The sequence below is a fragment of the Poromitra crassiceps genome, assembly GCF_964638095.1.
Source record: "Poromitra crassiceps genome assembly, chromosome: 25".
In the NCBI taxonomy this organism is placed as follows: domain Eukaryota; kingdom Metazoa; phylum Chordata; class Actinopteri; order Beryciformes; family Melamphaidae; genus Poromitra; species Poromitra crassiceps.
In genome coordinates, this window is record NC_139649.1 from 10,030,426 (window position 1) to 10,052,497 (window position 22,072).

Genomic DNA, 22,072 nt, shown 5'->3' on the forward strand with positions numbered 1-22,072 from the left:
GCAGCAAGAAATGCTGCTTCTTTTAGTTGCTTGTACAGAGAGATCCATCTGTAAACCCATTTTGATGTTGATTATTCAAACCATTTTGAAGGTAAAATATAGTTTTGATTAGTTAACATGTATGACTACTGAGTGGTTAATATGTTGAAGCCACACGTAGCTGTCCTATTGCTAAAAATATATATACCGTATATGAAATAAAATCAGGGTCAAATATCTTTTTTTTTTTTAAACGTCAATTTTACTGTACAGTGTAAACAACAGCAGTGACAGTGTCCCGCTGACAAAATATAGTTTTGAACCCATGCATCCATACAATAAATGAAATGAGTTCCTCCAAGACAAATTATATAAAAAAATGTGACCGACAATTTGTCAAGAATGTACAGTGTCATCTGAAACATGGTAAATGATGTTCTCGGTGTTCAAAACCCACTTGTGATAATAACATAAAAGCTGCTGATTTGACTGCTGAGTAACTAAATTAAACTAACCAAACCATTTATCAGCGCTCATACAATGTGTGAGTATTGTATATAATAGATATGTACCAATCAATCTTAATGTATTTAATTTGATTCTTGATGCTTTGGCAATATTGTGACATTCATGCCAATAAAGCAAATGTGATTTTGAAATTAATAATCATGTTATTGATGTTATTCTGACAGGCATTGATATCACTCTCTACATCTCATTTGACTTTGAGATTTGCTTGTCAATTTGGTGCAGGCAGGCCTAATTCACAAACTGATTTTTGATTTATTTAGCAGTAAGACTGGTGCGGGACGAAGCGGAAGCTGAATAATACGTAGAGTAGAAAGATGAAATATGATTAAAAAAATAAAAATAAAACATCTGTTATTGACTTGCATGTGTTCCTTAATTCACTGGTTTGTTGAGCAATATACTGTATAGAAACAGCCTATGTAAAATGTTTGTATTTGTTATTTTCTTTGCACTATACAGCAGGCAACATCAGAATAACTGAAATAAATTAACATACAATACAAAAAAGTAATTTACAGACATTTCCGTCAACAGTCCTCTAATCTAAAAGTAAGGTGGTCCATTCAAAGGGGTTACGTTTTTGCAATCTTAAATCAAATTGGCCAATTGTTTCCCTTCACACTGTGACTACGTACGGTATATATGTTTTCCATTGAAGCACTGGTATATGTTCATGAGCACCTTACAGTATATTGGCAGTTCTAAAGAGACTGCAAAAAGAGTACAAATAAGCAGTATTTAAGTGCTTTAGAGAGACATTACAGTACTTTAAACTTCTCCCCCTCTAGTGGTTAAAAGCGTCTTGCTGTCATTCTCCTTGTTGCCACGTTGAAATGGGGGAAAGAATATAGTGCTCTGGGTGTCGTACATCAGGCCAGAAAGAGGGAAAGAGGAGATATATAAAATAAAACACATTTTGGATTGCTCCTTTAGCAGCGGCTTGACAGAGAAAATGTTACATTATATTCTTGTAGTGAAAAAAAAAATCTGTATAGATTTACATTTTCAAGTATTGGTAAGACGGGTTACGACAAACTGACGGCAACATTGTCCGTGCTCTTCTTCTCCACGTCACAGTCTTTGTCTGATGGTGCAGAGACCGCAGTGTCTCTGAGAGCGATCGGGCCACCGCCGGCCTGTGATAAACCCTTTGGAGGCTCTGCTGTGGACTCAGCCTCAGGCTCTTGCTGTGGGGCTGTTGCTAGTAATAGGACAAAAGTGGACAAAAACACATCATTACAAGTATGAAAATGTACCCTTCCATGTATCATTTACTTGCACGGGGGAATTACTATCATTTGGAGAATAGATCGGATTTGTGTGCTTTTAAATTAGCCCGATACATAGTCTGGCTGTTGATCATGCATACCACTGATTGAGCATAGGACTGAGTAAAGGTGCTCTTATACTCGAGCAAGCTCCGTGGGGGTGGAGCTCCGCGAGTCTCCGGGAGTCACCGTGCAGACCTCGCGCTGGGGCAGATGCCATTATACTATCAGAAGTGATCAGCATGTATTGTACAGAACAGCCCGTGAAAAGTCGCTATGAAACGCTATTATGTGCAGTACTGAGTGCGCTTTCACTCTCAAACGACCGCACATCAGCACATGAATGCCTCACCAAACTTGTTTTTACTGAAAGCCGTTTTACTTCTCAGCCCTGATTGCCTACTCTGTGCTGCTTTTAATCTCTCTCAATAATGCTCTCAACACAACACATTTACTTGGTGAAATGACTAAAAACCAACAGTTGCAAATCAAAGTTTATAGTCTACCACATGGGTCAAGAAATGTGGTGAAAACACAGCTCAGTGTTCAGGGCTCAGTGGCTTGAAAGCGGCCATGTTTGGAGAGAAGCCGTCCGGAGCTCGCGCTGTGAGAAAAAAAATCAGGCACACGGCGAGCGCCGACGGAGGTAGCGAATAACCACGCCCAACAAATTTACGTCATTTGACGCGCCCGGCCCTCGCTCCACCCCCGCGCCCTTCACGGCAGGGTGAGCATAATACAGCCTTAAAGAGTTGCAATAGTTGCGATACAGTTGTGATAGAGAGAATGATAAGTCCTGTTTGTTTGAATGTCATCTGTAACATGCATGCTGCCATGTGCCATCGTTACCTGACTGGGTACAGGACTTCATGTGTTCTGGCCAGTGGGCTTGCTGGCAGGGGTAATCACAGTAGCTGGTGTTCCAGCAGCAGTAGAAGATGGCCTCTTTCCTGCAGTTGGCGCACCACTGTTTCTTCTTCGTCTCGTCCACGGCTTGCTGCTTCTCCAGCTCCATCTGCTTCTTCATCTCCGCCACCAACCTCTCCCGCTCCTGCTCCAGACTCTGCCTCATCTCCGCCATCGTCAACTCTACACAAAATGTGCTTTTACTTCAATACATTGTTTCACACACAAACCTCTCAATGTGCAGTGCTTTGATGATTAAAAACAAAAGTTCTCAATTCAATACATTGTTTCGCACGCGCACACACACACACACACACACACACATCTCAACGTGTAGTACTTTGACGATTAAAAACAAAAGTCCTCACCAAGATTGTGCTTCATTTCCGACAACTCCTGTTGATGTAACCACTGTAATTTTTCAATTTCAATTCTCAGTCGTCTTATCTGTGAAAGACAACAGTCATTTAATATCCCGTGACAGTTTTATGATCAGAATTGTATTCAGTCTCTGGGGGCTGAGGTCAAACGCCTACCTCTGCTATTGTATTCCCTGAAGTACTTTTAGAAAGGTCATTGTAGATTTCAGTCATTGTTCCTTTGATTGCATCCATTATCTGAAAGAACAGTAGACCATAATATTCAGATGTCTCGGTCAAGAAAAAAAAAATGGAAGGACCATATTAATATTTGAAATCAAAATGCAAATTTAGTATTTTGCCTTATCTACAAGTCCATTGTGGACACAGTTCCTACTTGCATAACAAAATCACCAACGTTTGTAATATTTCAAGCACTGACTGACATCGCTAAACATGTTAACATTTGAGAGGGATGAATAAAGCTCCACTGTGAAAATCCCATCATGACAGAATGTGTCTTTTCCATACTACAGCACTTTCAAAATGTGTTGAAGTATTTCAGAGAAATACAGCTCATTGGTCACAGAACTTGTGTGCGCAATTAAGGCATTTCACCAGTAAATGATCAGTCAGTACTGTAGTTGTCCAGAAGAGGCAACACTATCCTAAACACTTGTGAACGAAAACGAAGTACTATAGCTACATATTTGAAAGATGCTCACTTTATTAGTGTACTTGGCAATGTCTGCAGCGACGTCTGCTGAGCCAGTGGGGATCTGCAAGTCTACTGCCATTGGGGAAGATGAGGAAGCTGTGCCTAAACTTGATGCTGCCATCAGTGCCACAGAAGCAGGGCTACTGGACACCAGGGTGACAGCTGACGTGGAGGTGCTGAGTACAGGGTCTTTTTGTTGAACAGCTAGGATTAAAAAACAACTCCTGATCAGCAATATAAACACGGAAAACCGAGGGTCACATTTCCACTTTGAATTGCTAGATTTCTCAAACCACCAATTTATTCAGCATATATAAGCAGTGGACATTAAAACATCTACACACTTTTCATATTTTCTAATTATTATTACCTTGAGGCCTGAAATGAAAACCCATTAAATCAGACGTACAGTATTCACTTCCATTTGAATATACTAAGTTGTGATATCAAGCAAATAAACAAAAGTTCCACAAATTTTTGACTATAGAGACAGTCGGCATGTGTGGGAACGCCCACAAAATGTTAAACGGCTGGCGCGCGAGTGGGGTTAAACCCACCGATATATCTCATGGGCTGACTCACCAAAAGACGGTGCTGCGGCTCTAAACTACATGTTTGGGGGTTCTAGAGCAGAACACAAGACATCTGCTCAGATGTGCGTTTACTGCGGTGGTTAAATCCCCGATTGTGTCTGCCTGGGCTGGGCTATCGGCTAAATTCTAACTTTGCTGAATGGACAGAACGGGGGATTTACCCCACCCTGACCACGCCCCCAGCCAGGCTGAGCCAGCTAACCCAGCGTCTATTGTGGGCGTTCCTAGAGCCTGTATGGGCGTTCCCAGACATGCCGACTGTCTCTATGGCGTACACTCCCATACCTACAAATGGTCAAACTTGTGAACTACTGTAAAGCATGATGTCATCTACCTTTGGCAGCCTGCCTGGTCTGATAGCGCGTGCTTTGTGACGTTGAGCCGGTTCCCGTCGCCGGTGTCTGGTCCTGGCCTTGCCCGGGCGATGGAGCCTGCAGCTGTGCAGTCGCCTCAGATTGCTGGTTCTGTTGCTCGCGCGGCACCTTCTCCAGGTGCCACTTCTGAGAGGAGGAGGTGGCCTGAAGCTTGGTGGTGGGATTCCACACCACAGCTCTCTGCACCACTGGCGCCGTCTCTCTGGGCAGCAGAGGGCGCTGTTTCTTCAACACCGGTGTGGCGGGGGCAGAGGAGGAGGCGGCGGCAGGGGTCGGGGTTGATGTCGGAGTGGCACTAGACAAGGTGGCAGGGCTGACGGCTGCAGGCGACGCAGTAGCGAAGGAGACCATGGTGACAGGAATGGCTACAGGGGACTGGGAGGAGACACTGGATGCTGAGGAAGGGGTCGTGCTGTTTTGAGACGGGGCAGCCGCCAGGGCGGGGGCTTTACCTACATGAAGAGGCGCACACATTAATCACTAGTTTCAGCAGCACAAATTTGCTGATGTTTCCAGATAAGATGATACATACTTTGTGTTTTTCTAGTAGAATAAATATAGAAAAGTAGAATTTTCTCCGTCAGGCTTACCAGCAGCTGGCTCCTTAACAGTGGTTGTGTCTCTTCTGCTCCTCTTCCTCTCCTTGCCTCCCTGCTCCTCTCCAAGGTCAATCACCAGCTCCCTCTCTGAGTCGGAGTCCTCCGCGGGCATGTGCTTCCTCACCTCCTCCTTCACCTGAGCCTTCTCTCTGGGAGCAGGCGATGCTGGAGCTGCTTTGGCCTTCTCTGTGGTCTCTTTGTCCGAATCTGTGCTCGCTCTCTCTTTAGAGAGGGGGTCCGACACTGTTGCACCAGCGTCACCGGCAGCAGACTTTGACGCCACGGGCATGTCTGGTTTCCCCTCCTTATCTTGACTGGGGGAAGGTTGGTCTTTGACTCCAGTTTTGGAAGGCTCCTTCTGGCCTTTGACATTGGGCGCTGCATCCTGGCCGTCCTTGGGCTTTTGCTGCTCCTCATCGCTGGCGTACTCACTGTCGCTGGAGTCAGATTTGTCAGAGTCCTCTGAGTCGCTGTGTTCCACGCCCTTATACACATCCTCAGAGATCTCATCTATACCTGCAACACATGGACAAAATGTAGGTGAACATCTAACCTCCAGCCAATAAATTCGAGGATTCAGCTACAGCTGTGCAATTACTCATTACTTACTTACTTATTTACTTACTAATTTAATTAAAAGGGTGCAATTGTGCATGGTATTCAAAGTCACATGCCTAAAATTTCATTAGCTTACTAGCCATATTACCAACCATATTACCAACTATAAACTGAACAACTCAGAGTAGAAATGCTTCAGAAATTGCGATGTTTTTCAAGGATGTGGTACAAACCCAGTTGCGCCTTGCAACTCTCAATGGTTTTGTCCAAGTTGAGCTGGAAACGGCTCTTGGTCTGTCTCTTGGCAGAGGTGAGGACTGGCATCGCTCCTTGTTTCTGTTGGACTGTCTCACTAAGCTCCTTCAGGTCCATCTCTGCTTTGCTCCGATCTGGCAGGGCACAACAGCAACATCAACAACACTAGAAGATGTAGATCACATTTCTGAGATGATTTGGTCCACAAGTGATCTGTATTTATTTACTCATAGAGAATGGACATAATCAAGGACTCTCATGAATATTCGTAATATAATATAATATTAGAATATTCGTCAGCATGAGGGATTCACCTAGGTTGAGGTTCAGAATGCTTCCTGGTGGCGGTGTCTTCTCCTGCTTAGGAATGGGGGCTTGGCCAGGAGCTTGAGGGTGGAATGGTTTGGTGCCGTCCAAGGAAGTGCCTGCAGTGCCAGGTCGGCTATGGGCAGGTGATGCTGTACAGAGAGATTTAGTGTTAAACAATACCAGAAGAGGTGGGGCAGCCTTGTCCCAAATACACACATGCAATGAGAAAAGTATACTGTATATTCTAACGGAGTGGGTCTGGGTACCAAAACCCCATACCACTATGGCACCGGTCCCTTTTCGACCGGTACCACAGGTACCACATTGCAACACAGATTTCGGTACCTCATTTTGGTGGCATGCCTGAGCTGCTGATTTGAAATATCTGCCCTCCATTATCGTAACTGTTATTTACTGTTAAATTATTCTAGTGAACTCAGGTTTTATTTATTATTTATTTATTAATATATTGTTTAATTTCTTTGTGTTTGCAATTAAAAAAACATCTTTAATGTTGTTGCTGTTGTTTTTTCACTTTAAATTGAAAAAATATTGGTTCAGGCACCACTTCCGCACTGGTGCCATTTTGAAAGTATTGTTTTAGCACCAGTTTTGGAAAAATACCAAACGATGCCCATCCCTGGCGACTGCGACAGTGCATCTTGTTGCATACCTGTACAGTCCATGGACTCCTCCCCCGTGCTGGACTGACTGTTTGGGGCCTTTGTCTGGGTCTTTTCTGGTGTGTCCTGTTCCCCGTCTGAACCTGTATGGGCCGAGGAGTTGGTGCTCATGGGGGAACGAGGCCCGTCGCTGACCCGCCGGCCCGCCATGCTGCCTCCCAGCCCGGGTCCAGACACCATGCCCCTGGCCAGAGGAATCTTGGGCGACGCGGTCATATCGAAGCTCAGCTTGATCTTCTCCTGCTTCTCGGGTTTTGTGGAGGTGGACAGGGGATTGGAGGGGTCCAGCAGCTTCTGGAAGTTGTTGTCGGGGGTGTAGGGTGTCCTGAAGGGGGCGTAGTTAAACACGCCAAACCTCTTCCTCATGTTCTCCACGTAGACCTCCATCTCTTGCATGGCACTGTTGAAGATGCTCTTGGTCTTCTTCACAGAGAAGGGGATCTCTTTGGACATGAGGTAGCAATTGTTTAAAGGGACCCATGCCCTGAAGGATGAAGAATCACATCATCATGTGCCCTCTGTTACAGCAAAGTCAAACCCAAGTGACTGAAGTGCAAAGGGTCCCCCCTCCCCCCTATTCTCTCCCCCTCCCTCTCTATTCTCTCCCCCCCTTCCACTCTCTCCCTCTAATACAAGATTGTTCAATCGTGTTTATTTCTCGTGCTTAGCTAGACTTAGCTAGACATAATTCTCTTTCAAGCCCTCTGAGACATGCTTGCGAATTAGGGCTATGAAAAATCGACTTGACTGATACCTGTCATGCTGGCCAAAGAAGCGAGCGTCCACCTGTCCATCTTTGTCCCGCAGAGCTTTAGCCGGCCAGAATGGGAATCCTTTGAGTTTGGCCCAGACCAGAGGGTGGGGGTTACTCTGCAGACACACACATTCAAAAACAACGACTAAATGGTTGTAATCCTAGTGGTGAGTGTTGGATGGGTTAATAACCTGGTAGAGTCAGAAATGTGACGTTACCGAGCTTACACATGGCTCGCAGAACCAGTTCTCTCTCTTTTGGCAGGCAGACAGGTAACACTCTGGACAAACCTCAATTTCGTTCATCTGTAAAACGGGAATCAAAGACATATCGAGTTTCAGTTCCAAACTAAAAATCTTTTCTGCCCCCCCCCCCAAACCCACTCACCTCATGTTCACAGATTTTGACGATCACTCTCGCTGTAGCCGTGAGTTTGTGATTGCCTAAAACAAAGACGTATACAGCATCTGCGTTAAACAATTTATTAACAGACTGGATTATTCTCACAGGTGGTGGTCAAAGCTATGCAACGTACCTCCATTGTATATTATACAGTTGTGTAAGATCCATTTGGCATCAGCTAAGAAGGCCTCTGTGCAGCCATACATTTTCTTTTTGATATTCTGCAGCAGAAAAAGAACAGGTCAGTGCCGGTGCCAAACTGACAAATTGGACCACATTTGTACATTTAACTCAAAGAGAAGTGTGGCACCCTGTATTTTACCTTCTCGAGTGTGCAAAGATCCATAGCGTGGAAAATATATTCCGCATAATCTGGATGCTGTTCCAGAGAAACAGGCTTCTGGAAGGGTTCGGTCTGTACAAAACCAGGAGATAGAAAAGGGGGAGAAGGTAAACAAACCCTTATTTTTGTGTTTTTTTATCTTAGGCCAAACACCAGCACTTCACATGAACATGCTATCACCATGCTACTACTTAAAAAGTTCTAAAAGCCACTACAAACAAAAGAGAGGAAAACCAGTGGAGGAAGAAATCATGACTGGCTCTTGTTAGTGGTGTGATTGATTACCCAATTAAAAGTCTTTCTCTGCGTGGAAGCTGCATGGGGGGAGTGAGATGACGAGCGGGGGTGGTCCTGAAAGAGAGTGAGAGGGGCAGCTGTATCCTCACCACCAGCACTCTTTAGTGTCATGGTTTGCAGCCATGACAGGCCAATTATAGCACACTGACTGTGATCATTAGTGGTGTTATTAAGAGATCATTTACACATGCAAATCAATATTACATCAGCCTGGACAGATATGTGGACAGTTAATATTGCAGGGTTGCAGATATTGACATCAGGCACGACTGATGGGAATTAGGAGAAGCATGACTGGCAAACGGACATGGTGTTTGGCTGCATAAGCATATTCTTATAATCACAAAACTGGCCAACAAATTAGCATGCCAATATCCAATAGCGATACATCTCAATGTCCAATTAGAAAAAGCAGAAATGAAAAAAATGAGAATAAACAAGAGTACCCAGTCTTAAATAAGCCTGTCTGCCCCCAAACGTAATGAATCACTTTGGTAGTGTGGAGTACTTACACCTGGCTGTTTCATCTTCTGAAGGGCAAACTTTAGCAGGTAAGACAGCTGGTCTATAGTTAGCATCATCATGGCTTTGCTCTGAGTCTCTATACACTCGGCAACCGTTATTTTCTAAAAGACATCAAGAGGAAAAGAGTTGTAAACTTTGCAGTTAACATTTTGTGCAATTCCCCCATTATAGCATGCACTGTATGTAGATTAAAATGTTTTTGTCACTTATGGCCTTATGGTCCAACCCTCTTGAAAGGTCTTCCAGAATCAAAGACACATTACAGTGGGGTTGAAAATATAGGCTTTAAAATAGCGCTTATTCCATCACCCATAGACACATTCCTGGGTGAATACCTCACACTCTGGACAGAACCAGTCGCCCTCGGGCTCGGCTGGTAGTTTGAGGCACTTGGCGTGGTACACCCGGGGGCAGAGCTCACAGCAGAGCACCTGGCCCTCGCGGTGGCACAGCCAGCAGTAGAAGTCGTTCCTGCCGTCCTGCGGTGCAACGTCGACGGGGTCTGTGGTGAGTGCCGGCTGCTTCGCATAGTAAAAGGGACCATGTCTTAGCTCTGACTGAAACGCAGGCAGAAAGAAACACAGAGTCGGGGGAGGGTCAAAATCAGAACAGAGATGACAGAAGCAGAGCATATGCACAGAATCAACATAAGGTGCTTAACGTCATCAACATAATGGCTCGTTCGTTTAACGCAGTGGTTCCCAAACTGGGGTAAGTGTAGCCTGGGTAAACCCATCCCCCACGTGACCTGCTCTCAGACCTGTCCTCAGTCACTAGTGACTGGGAACTGAGAGAGCAGGTCACGTGGGGGCTGGGGTTACCTAGGCTAGGGTAAGTGTACCCCTAGGGGTACGTGGAGGTACTACAGGGGGTACTTGAGAGAAAGGGGAAAATGGCGAAATCTTAGAATAAATGAGGAAAATAAATGAAACATTCAAATAAATCTGCTCAGGAGGCACTAACTGTTTCACTCCATTTCTTATTTTGTAATGTTACAGTATATTTGTCAAAAGGTGAGTTATCGCCCATTCATTGCATTGTATGCTAGTTTTCTCTTGCAGTTTTCTAAGCAAAATGTTGTAGTAAAGGCGGTACTTGGATTCAGAAATCAGGGAAAGGGGGGACTGAAGCCAAACAAGTTTGAGAACCACTGCTTTATCGCAAACAAGCTGGGATGTAGCGGTTGAATGACGTCACATCCGTTTTGTTAACGTTCCATTTGCAGAAAACTGGGAGCTGGGAAGTTCACTGTTGAATTGCGTCATTCATTGCGTCACATCCGTTTAAACAAGTCAGCACTTGGTCAGATCCAGTCGCTAGCCAGGCTAGCCATGGTTAGCAATAATAGTTGATAACAAGGCATTTCGCAGCATTTTGCACATACAAACACTGCAGCAACATGTCCACTACACAGCTAGAAGTTAGACAGTCCTGTGTGTACAGCTGATTTAATGAGACACAAACAAGACAGAAGTGCTAATAAACAGCATTTACTACGATTATTATAACTACTGTTGTTGCGCAGAGCAGCCATCTTGGATTTTTGAGGGTCGGGGCTGCTGAGGCTCCTACGAGTTTGTATTGGGAAACACCAGCTCTGGTGACGTCACCGTCCCAGATCATGACCTTTGAACCGTCAGATTACCAGTTCATAGTTACAGTATAAAGGAATGCCCCATAAGGCAGTGGTTCCCAACCTTTTTTGTCTTATGTACCCCTTGAGCTGTTTTTCCATGACAATAGTACCCCTCACTCATGCGTGTTGATGATTACATACAAGTAAATCTATACAAAATATATGTTTCACTGAACTGTCGGTGTTTGGGCTTTTTAGTTTTTTTTTTTGCCATTATCAGTAGCAGAACAGTGTAGCAGTTGACACTTGCCAGCGGAACTAGTTGCGGCACACACATCACATTTTAACAATGGGCTTATGAAATGACTTGGAATATATATATATATTTATTTATCATTTTGGAGGTAAATTGTATTCCCCAATCATTCCAAGTACCCCCTGCAAGCTGCTCAAGTACCCCTAGGAGTACACGTACCCCTGGTTGGGAATCACTGTCATAAGGTACTAAAATCACAGGCAAAACACAGACTGCTGTGAGCCCTGATAAGTACAAGTGTTATATTGACTGTTGGTTGAAACATCACCACGAAAATGTGTCAAAATGTACTGTGAGTCTGACTCATATCCAGACTCCTGTGACTCACTCAGCACTCTGCATGTGGTTTTTTTGGTACACACCCGACACCGATCAGCTGAGGGGTAAACTGTGTTGATTAAACTCCTAAAAGCTCTGGTAAAGTTACTAATCATTTACTAACTCTATCTAAAGTGCTCTGTGTGAGCACACTGGCTATTGTTTACCTATGATATGACACATTCATCAACTGCAGAAGCAAGCAAAGCATGGGAATGAAAAAAAGAAGTGAGCTAAAGTTTGAGCTAAAAAGTAATCACATCATACGATTGTCTTACACTGCATTAAAAGAGCCATTTATTAAGATTTCTTGAGTTTAAGTAGGGCTCCGTGTGGTAATTTATCATACTGTGATTTTTACTGCCGAGTTTATTGCAGCGTTATGGATTACAATAGAACTGGACTTTTCCTTTTCAGCGCTTAAAAATATTCAGGTGTGTATATTACCACTTTCATACCAACGACAAGAGTTGGACCAGGGTTACTTGACCCATGTTCAACCCTTCTTTCAGTCAACACAGGTTAAACCCTGGTCATCATGACAATTCAGATACAGTAGGACCCAGGTCACAACCCGGGAGAGATGCATAACTAAGCTAAGCTAAGCTAAGCTAATTATTAGCATAGGCTATTGGCATGACAAATAGCAACCCGGGTGGTGCCATTCACACTGAAACCCAGGTTAACCCTTTCATACTCAAACCCTTTTATACTCAAAATCAACCTGGGAATAACCCTTGGTGAAAGGGGTATGAGTAAAATGTTGTTCAGTTGAGCACTATCTGGTGTAGACTACAATTTTTACATAAATCAGCTATGACATCGGCAGCATCCCAGTCAACCATCAATATTGGGTCACCTGGTTCTTTATCATCACTACCTTCATTTTTAAGACATTTAAAATGATACGTCTAACAATAATATACCGCTAAGAACTACTACCGGTAGTTCTTTTTGCTGGATCTGGTTTCTGCGGTTTGGTTGGTTTGTTTGTTGACCATGGTCAGCATTCCACCTTTCATTTAGCCTGTTTGTATTGTGAGTCACGAGAGCCTGGGAAAAGCTCCCTGAAAGCTTGTATTGAACATGGACCCCTGGGGCAGCTAATGCTGGGATGACAACTGTTCATGAACTGACATAAAGATATGTTTGTTTATTATATACTAAAAGGTGAAAATACTCGATACATTTTTCAAATATAGGTTGGCATAACATTCAAGGACAAATTCATAAAAGAAAATCTACGGGAAAACTTAAAACCAATGTTAACTCTGAATACATGTTTGTAGCTCATGAGTGTTCACTTGGTGCAACATTCATCTGGGTTCCTGCTAGAGAAGTATTCAAGATTTATTAAAAGTCAAGCTACACCTAATTCAAATCAAACAACCAACAATGGTCAATTATTTAAAAAAAAAAAGTTTTAATCATTGAAAAGAACACTTTGAATGGCTCATAGAAAATGTGAATAATTCGACAAAATATTTTAAAATTGAAATTTTATTATTATTATTATATTATTCTTGTTATATATCTTTAACGAGACAAGCTCATTCACAACGAGAGGAAATGAGTGAAGGATAGAGGCTGTACCTGGTCTTTGCTGCCACTGACGCCACCTGGTTTCTTCTTCTTCTTCATCGGGCTGGGGGACGTTTCAGCAGATGAGTGCCCGTTGGACGAGTGCGAGGGGCTCGGCATTTTACGTTTCTGGGTGACCCGCTCCGCTGACCCCGGGTCTGAAACTGCAGACAAAAGTCAAAGGTCATACCTTACAAGCCAGGGAGTGGAGAATGATGGCCCCCGAAAAAAAGGACGTGCAAAACATGGGCTGTGAAGCACAGGAGGGCGACTGTGCTCATACAGTACAGTCGGCTGCAGCCAGTAACCATGGTGACATGCATATGGCAGCAGCAATGTGGAAGCTAATCCTCCATCTTGTTTTTCTGCCCCCCCCCCATCCCCCCCCCCACACACACACACACACACACACACACAAACCACAGTCAGACATGTACACACATCCGTGCAGCAAAACCAAAGCACTTTCAACATTACCATGTATTCTCATAGGTGTAAAAATAGCCTTTGCGAGCTCTCTATAAACAGCCGTGCGCAGTATCATCTTACCTTTGGATCGTGTTGAGATCTCCATTCCTTCTACTGCATCTGTCTCAGGCTTCCCCTCCTCCTCAGCCACACTGACGCAGGAAAGAGAGAGGAGGCATCGTCAAGGCTTTGGCAACCTCTGGGATATAGAAACCTATGGCTGAAAATACCCCATACAGATCTCTTTTTTGTTATTTGTTGTCCTTCGTCGTTTCAGGTGAAAACGGCCATTGCAAATACGAGCGAGCTCTTTACTGTGTCCAACACCATCATCACAAGCAAGCAAGGTCCTTTAAGGCAAAGTGAAGGAGGCAAGGATTTGCTCCATCATGGTGTGTCCAGTCATATCCTGCTCAAAGCTTGAGCATCACGATTATTATGACATGCTCAGTGAACACGAACAATTCAATGAAAATGGTCAAAAATGCGCCTATTCCACATCCCACTTCAAGTTCAAGCAGCCATTTTGTGTTGAAAATACAGGAGGTAACACGATATAAAAATGTAATCCCGCTCTGTTGATATAAATTGTACATTACGTTTTGACATCGCGTTACTCCCTGCATTTGCGACACAAAATGGCTGCTTGAGGTGGGATGTGAAATAGGCGCATGGCTTCGGCTTGATTCAGAAAGGGAGTGCTTCGATCGGATCAAACCAACTACTCATTACTGACAGAGTTGTCGGCTATATTCGTCTGTATACCAGTGGTGGCTGGTCTCACCTACTTCTTAAGACATTCCCCTTGTAGAAAAGGCCCTCTATACCGACTGATGAGACCATACACATTGGAACACCCACAGGCCGGATTCGAACTGGCGCGACCTAACGAGCTGATGTCATGGACTGGACCGCCGTTATCGGTATCCCTCATCTGCGAGATCATCGATGATGTCACTGCAACTATGAGGTCATCGATGATGTCACTACGACTGTGAGGTCATCGATGATGTCATAAGTGATGTCATAAGTGCAGTTGTGATGTCATCGGTGATGTCATACATGCCAAGAGATAAATAAGCGGCGTCTCTCTCGCTAGTCTCTCCCATTCTCTGTTGTTCAAATGCCACGGGCTTGATCTGCTGCCTTACTCCTCCTGCCTCTTTTGCTCCAATAAAGCTTGAAAGACATCTCCGTAGTTCCTCATCGGTCACCTGTAGAGAGTTCCGATTTAAATAACCCAGCACAAAGTAAGCGGAAGCTACAACTTCCCTACACCCCTCATCCTCCTACTGGAATGGGCTTATTCTAGCCATGAATTAGGCTAACAGGCAAAGTGTTAACGGTGTTAACACCAAGAGAATTCTGATGAGACTTGAGCTGTTCACTTGGGAACAAGAGAATCGTAAATCTCGCTGTAGCGAGCAAGTGTCCAGCTCAAACCGTGCAAAGTTTAGGACCGGCTTAATCCTCCAGACCATTATGTCTAGACGAGCAGTGTGCTAAAAAACACTAAGCCCAGAGGATCAGTGGGATATGAACGATGAAGGTCAAAGGTCATGGAGGGAAAACGGTCACCAGCCAGCAGCCAAAGCCTGCTAAACGTTGTGTGTTTGTTTTGGAGTGTTGAGTTTCTCCACTTTGGCAGGTAACTAACTACTCATTATTTTTTAGGACCATTCCTATTGTTTTGGCAGTTGGGAAATACTGAAAATGGCTTGTAAATTCTGAGAGGCATCTGACCGATGCGGAAAGACGAGTTTTCTACCCCTGTCAAAGCTCAGCTGGTTTCCATCAGCACATCAAAATGGTCCAGAAATAAATGCGTGTAGCTAGAGTTACATTGCAACAAAGAAAACGGGCTATTTGAAATGTGCCTAGTGTGCAAACGGATTTTCTAAGGCCTATTATCTAGGATGTGGGTATGCACGCTGATTTGCTAAGGGCAGCTCTTAACTGATAGCTGGGTGACTCAACCTGAAAGTGACGGAAATGTCTTCTGTTCAATGAAAACATCAATAAACCAAAACGACGGTGTGCCATTCTACTTAAAGTACCCGTCTTCTTCCACTGGCCACAAGTGTCAGTTAGCATTCAATCACTGGATAACAACAGGAGAACAACAACAGGATCCACAACGTCTCTGAACGTGTCTGACAAAAATGTCAAAAGCATTTCAAATGTATTTCCCTTTCCGTTTGAAAAAAAACCCTCGTCGTGAGAGTCACTGATCAACCGGCCCAACAGACACAGCCTCTCTCTCGCTCTGTATTGCACAACAACAACCACCACAGCCCCCAATCCTGTTTGTAAACGGCAGCGTTTCCTGCCAATGTAAAGCACATTCTTGTGAGAGACAGAAAACGGTCCAACAGGTTCTGCAGAGTATCAGCTCGCCCCGGGTGTCGGTCCGGTCGGTTAGTGCTGCCATTTTCTCTGCAGCTCCACAGCAGATGCAGCCAGCCAGCTCACCTCTCAGAGTCAGACGGCTTCAGTGTTTGTCCTCACTGCCATCGTGTCACTGGAGGAGGAGAGCATCGTCACAGTGTTGTTGTGCATGAAAAACAAAGATAGCCCGCTCACTCAACACTAAAATACTGCCTTTCTCATGTCATTATCATCTCCTTCCTTCTCTCTCTCTCTCTCTCTCCCCTCCTCCTCCATCAAAACGCCAGGCAGGAGTAGTAGAGCACGTCCTCTGCAGGCACGGACAGGAAGGAGTGCAGAGAAATGGCTTTACCGGCCTCCTCAACTAACCTATCCGAATAGCCTCAGACAATCTACCTCAGCAACGTCCTCTCCTCTCCTGTCCTGTTCTCTCCTGTCCTCTCCTCTCCTGTCCAGGCCAGGAATACAACAACAACACAAAGAGAGAGAGAGAGAGACAGAGACAAGGAGGGAAAAAAAATATCATTGCCAAAATTACACATTTTAAATTAGACTACAGAGCATACAATAGCCTATTGTAGCCTGCTGATCCCTCTCCACACACCCACCAATGACATACCACCCATGCCTCAATGTAGGAAATCAACAGCGTACCTGTTTTCCTTTCCTCACACAGAATCTTCTGTCTATTCTTTGATCTTTGTCAGTGATTTGAGGGCGTTGTTGTTGGGGGATGGATGAGGACTGAGGAAAAGATGGGTCCAGGCTTCCCCAGAAAGGGCCTTCTCTCTCTCCCTGCTGCTCTCCTCTCCACCACAATTGTCAATCTTTAACCTCGGCTGTGTGGGCTCTGCCGATTGGTTAGCGTGCCACACGGAGGTGCCTGATTGGGTGCCGAGCTCCGTGTGCCACCACACACGGAGCTTCTTCTCTTCTCCCCACTCTCCTCACCCACAGACAGTGCTGCAATGCAGAGAGGGTTGCTACTGCTACTGCTGCTATGTGGCTGAAAAACCTCCTGAGAACCAAGTCCCCTCTGAGGAGCACACGGAGGAGCACCACTGGCACTGATGTGTGTATTTGATCAAACATGGAAGAAGATGTCGTTCCACAGGCTTGACAGGCTGCATATCAGATTCCCTCCCTCACCGTGCTGCTCTCTCAGCTCTCAGTGTGTGCGTACGGCGTCCATTTTGAAGACAGTCTCTCTCTCTCTCCCTGACTGCAGTGCACTGCACACGCACACGCACACACACACACGCGCACACGCACACACACACACACACACACACACACACACACACACACACACACACACACACATAGCTCTCTGCTGTAAGCAGCGTACAGTAGCTACAGCTTAGCAGTGGAGCAGTGTGCTGGAATGCAGCAGTGAGGGCCTGCTGCACACCGAGCACAAAGACAGGATTGAAAATGTCACCGCGGCCTCCCGGTCAAAATGGACGGTTGCTGCGGTTTATAAAACACGTCGTGCTGCTACAGTCCTGCTGCCCACAAGCTTCCTCCTCCTTCTCCGCCTCAAGCCTTTTCAGCTGCCATTAGTCCATCTTCTCAAAATCAATATCTGCCTGGTTGCTTTTTGAGCAGACGACAGTGAGCTGAAATAACAACATACAGATCCAACTGGTGTGAAGGCGAAGTCATCTATGGAATACATTTCAGAGAGAGCTTCTCATTATTTCCATTTCTTATTTTCCGTTGGCATAAAGCATGAAAGCACCAACAGGCACGATGCAACCGACTGGTACACAGGCACAATGCAACCGACTGGTACACAGGCACAATGCAACCGACTGGTACACATATACAGTACTAACGATGAACCACACTTTAATTGGGAAACAAATATGGAGGGGGCCAAGAAGGTCATTTGGGAAGGTCAGACCCCCAAGGGTTTGCGGTATAATTTAAAGATGAGGAAGCCAGCCGTGAAAAGGATTTTTTTTTTAAAATATATTGACCCACAAAATCGGCCGTGTCATCCTCCCTCTCAGAGCATCCACCCTCACAGAGCCTCCACCCTCACAGAGCCTCCACCCTCACAGAACCTCCACCCTCACAGAGCCTCCACCCTCACAGAGCATCCACCCTCACAGAACATCCACCCTCACAGAACATCCACCCTCACAGAGCCTCCACCCTCACAGAACCTCCACCCTCACAGAGCCTCCACCCTCACAGAGCATCCACCCTCACAGAACCTCCACCCTCACAGAACCTCCACCCTCACAGAACATCCACCCTCCCAGAGCCTCCACCCTCACAGAACATCCACCCTCACAGAACCTCCACCCTCACAGAACCTCCACCCTCACAGAGCCTCCACCCTCACAGAACCTCCACCCTCACAGAACCCACCCTCACAGAGCCTCCACCCTCACAGAACCTCCACCCTCACATAGTCATCCACCCTCACAGAGCCTCCACCCTCACAGAGCCTCCACCCTCACAGAGTCTCCACCCTCACAGAGCCTCCACCCTCACAGAGCCTCCACCCTCACAGCAGAGTGGAATGACGGGATTAGAGGCATTACCAAACACCATTCACAAAAAGCCAGGGGCTGAAAAGATTGGCTCTTTCAATCAGTGCAGAGTGCAGCTGAACCCTGGTCGTCGAGCAACACTATACGTCTGCCATTATTATATCTGGGCCATAGTTCCCCTGCTCATTTTTAAGACGCCTTCTTTGTCAATAGGCAAATCCAGTAATAATGACAAATGTAAAAAAAAAACTAGCGCACCTTCCCCCCTGGAACATATTGAAGAATGAAATCACACCCCTGATCAACTGGAGGAAATTGATATACAATAATGAATCAATAGTTAATACCTGAAACCTACAGGCACCATGATAGGGGTGACGTGACTCACACACATACAGGAAACCAGCAGCAAACAGCATTATGTATTAATAGCATGCGTTTCAAACCTGGTCGAGTTCAAACAGGTATTCTAAGCCTTTCTGAGCAGATGAGTTTTCTATGCAGTGCTGCCTTTTAAGAGAAAGTCCTCTCCTTCTTCCTTCCTGCCTCCTCTGTCTCAGAGTGTTGGAGCAGAGGGACAGAGAGGGGAAGCTCTCTAAAATGGCTGCCACTCGGCAGCAGAGAACAACAGTGTGTGGAGCAGAGCACACCATTACTAGGCCCAGGAAATGCCTCCAACGCTTTGCTAAATAAGCTTCTGTGACATACATCTGTGACACACACATACATTATATACATATACATATACATATATATATACATATATATATATATATACATATATATACACACACACGTATATATGTATATAGTCCTTAGAGAACTGGTATTCTAGAAAACTGGAGAGCAGTTCACAGGATTAAAGTCTGATCAAAACATGTTTTATTATTCACTGTGTAAAAAGGGCACTAAGGTGAGGTGAACTGGGGGGGTGGGGGGGGCAGGAAAACAAGACAAGACAACCATTAGTCTATTTCGTCATTGTCACTCTGGTCTGGCACACGATCGACAGCAGTGCCCTCCACCCCTGCCTGCCCTGGTGCCAGGCTTGAGGCCTACATTATTCGTGCTGTGCTGTCAGTTCACCATCTGTTAATTCCTGCGGGGGGTGCTGTCCCTCCCCTCCCCCTCCCCCTCTAACCCTAACCCTGTTCAGTGTGCCCCCTCTCTCTCTGCCCATCCTAACCCTGTCCTGTGCCCCCTCTCTCTCTCTCTGACCATCCTGCCCTGTTCCCTCAGCAGGCCTGAGGCCATCTTGACAGCAGCACAGGCCCCGGTCGGTGGCACAGCCAGCTTCAACTCCTGCTTCACCACAAAAACCTCAATCCCTCTCTAGGTTCCTGACAGAAGAAAGCAGCTCTCCTCCTCAGTCAATAATATAATATGACCATTCCAAAAGCCACCGTGTCCAGAGAGGCACCCAGTTAAGGAGAGGCAGTCTGGCTGTCTCCTGTGCTCTCCTTCCAGGCTCCACTCCTAGGCTGTGGGGGTGACACACACACACACAGACACAGACACACACACACACACACACACACACACACACACACACACACACAACAGTCTCTCCCTCCCCCCCCCAGTCTGTCAAGACAAACCTGTATTACTCGGGCACACAGATCTCACACACAGTGGCTGGTGCCTTATAAATAGAGTAGTATATATATGTGAAAGAATGAAAATCAAGCTTACCTCTGTGGATGCATGGCTAAAAAAAAACTCTGTGTGATATGTCAATGCTTGTTAAAACATGGAGGACAGCCCTGTCAGCCCTCCTCACCCTGCTTCAGAGCACACAGCCACGGCTCTCTCCCAAGCTGCCCCGACTCGCTGCTCTGATGCAAGGCCCGCCGCGAGTGGCCGCGCTCGCTGCCGAGATGTAAGGCGGCCGCTGATTGGCCGGCGCACTTCCTGGCTGCTTTGTCTTTTGTTTAGCAGCACAGGGCAGGCTGAAGCGCTGTGCATACAGAGAGAGAGAGCGGAGATAGGCCTACATCAAAATAATCAGCCGTTGCGCAGCGAGAGAAAGCTGCCGAGAACGCCGAGCGGTCGTGGATTGATTCCTAAACTTGCTCTACACTACAGAATGTGTTTGGATTTTCTAGTAAGTCAACAGATGGCTGCTGCATCTAAGGACAGGCCCGAGGCCTGTACTCCTAAGGAGGCCTTTGTCTCTGCTTCCATCCACCCTCAAGTTAAACTAGCCATTGTGGGGGAAGGAAAAAAAAACCTGTTAGACAAACACAAGCTAACCGCAAACAGACACCGAGCGAGATATGTCTGCTAGGTTTCTGTCACACATGAGAGACTATGCTAAAAATGTAGGCCAAGAAGACAGTGTCATGTGATATGTCCAATATTGCCCTTTGAACTCTTTAGGCGGTGTTACGATCACCCCCCCCCCCCCCCCACCACCACCACCCTTTTCTTTCACCTTTATTTCTCCAGGGGAACCCACATTGAGATTTCCATCTCTTTTTCAATAGGATGAATCAGCGTGAAATCGCGACAACAACAACAAAGTACGTCCGGGTGCCACTGCATCAGAAACTAGCATGAAGTCAAGCTGAGCCAAACAAACGTTAATATCTCAAAAACCATACATCACATTGCTTATAATTTCACACTGTGAGTGAGAGCAGAAATATGATCCTGATGTATAATATATTTAAGTCGTGTTAAAGTTGCATGTACTAAAATGTGTGAATTCTAAAAAAGTACAGCCTTCTAGACTACAGTGAGTTCCTGGCTCCATAGGGTCCCACTATAAAGGCTGAAAAATGTATCAAACATAAACTGCGATTTCTCAAACAGTACAAAAGATCAATTCAAGCTGAAGTGAGGTGATAGAGTCCTAAAAGTGGTGAATAGTGTCTAGCTTAAAGTATGAAGGAGTAGAGTTCAAAGAGGGTGGTTTCACCATGAACTGCTGCCTGTTTACATTACATTTACATTAGGTCATTTGGCAGACGCTTTTATCTAAAGCGACTTACAATAACACATTTTTGTCAGCAATAGAGCAATCCACTATGTAACACAGTCTATGATAACTACAACTTCTGAAGGAACAGTGGTACAAGTTTAAGGTTACTTTAGATTTTTTTTTTTTTTTTTTTTTTTTTTTTTTTTAAGAGAGAGAAAGAAGTTAGCTCAAGAAGGGCCCAGATGGAGCCTGAAAAGGTGTGTCTTTAGTCTTTTCCGAAAGATCGGCAGTGATTCGGCCGTCCTGACCGAAGGTGGAAGCACCTTCGACCATTGAGGTGCCAGGGACGAGAAGAGTCGTGAACGGCATGAGCGACTTTTGAGCCCCCGTAGTGAAGGAGGGTCGAGGCGTCCTGCGCTGGTGGAGGAGCTAAGGGAACAGTGAGAGATTTGGAGCCTGACCATAGATTGTAAGTACCGAGGGGCTGTCTGGTGTACTGCCCTGTAGGCCAGAACTAGGGTTTTGAATTGAATGCGTGCCGAGAT

At 45.5% G+C, this 22,072-nt stretch overlaps 1 protein-coding gene across 6 annotated transcripts; it reads right to left on the bottom strand.

Annotated features, from left to right (window-relative positions):
- Positions 1–252: 252 nt before the first annotated feature.
- Positions 253–20,409, bottom strand: zmynd8 (zinc finger, MYND-type containing 8). Of its 6 annotated transcripts, none has more exons than XM_083660531.1 (21): positions 20,297–20,408; positions 13,794–13,864; positions 13,257–13,408; positions 9,789–10,010; positions 9,441–9,554; positions 8,917–8,982; positions 8,611–8,703; positions 8,422–8,509; positions 8,274–8,329; positions 8,114–8,191; positions 7,887–8,002; positions 7,123–7,616; positions 6,455–6,598; positions 6,119–6,274; positions 5,319–5,843; positions 4,689–5,180; positions 3,769–3,965; positions 3,221–3,301; positions 3,053–3,131; positions 2,628–2,867; positions 253–1,711 (listed from the first exon to the last, which is right to left on the bottom strand). In XM_083660531.1, exons 1-21 carry the CDS (start codon positions 20,308–20,310, stop codon positions 1,536–1,538), a joined length of 3,654 nt encoding a protein of 1,217 aa, XP_083516657.1. In that variant the 5' UTR covers positions 20,311–20,408; the 3' UTR covers positions 253–1,535. The 6 variants fall into 6 exon arrangements, with proteins under 6 accessions (XP_083516657.1, XP_083516656.1, XP_083516658.1 ...); XM_083660530.1 differs by having other exon boundaries at positions 8,105–8,191; XM_083660532.1 differs by lacking the exon at positions 20,297–20,408 and adding an exon at positions 16,755–16,856 and having other exon boundaries at positions 8,105–8,191.
- Between the last annotated feature and the right edge of the window lie 1,663 nt (positions 20,410–22,072).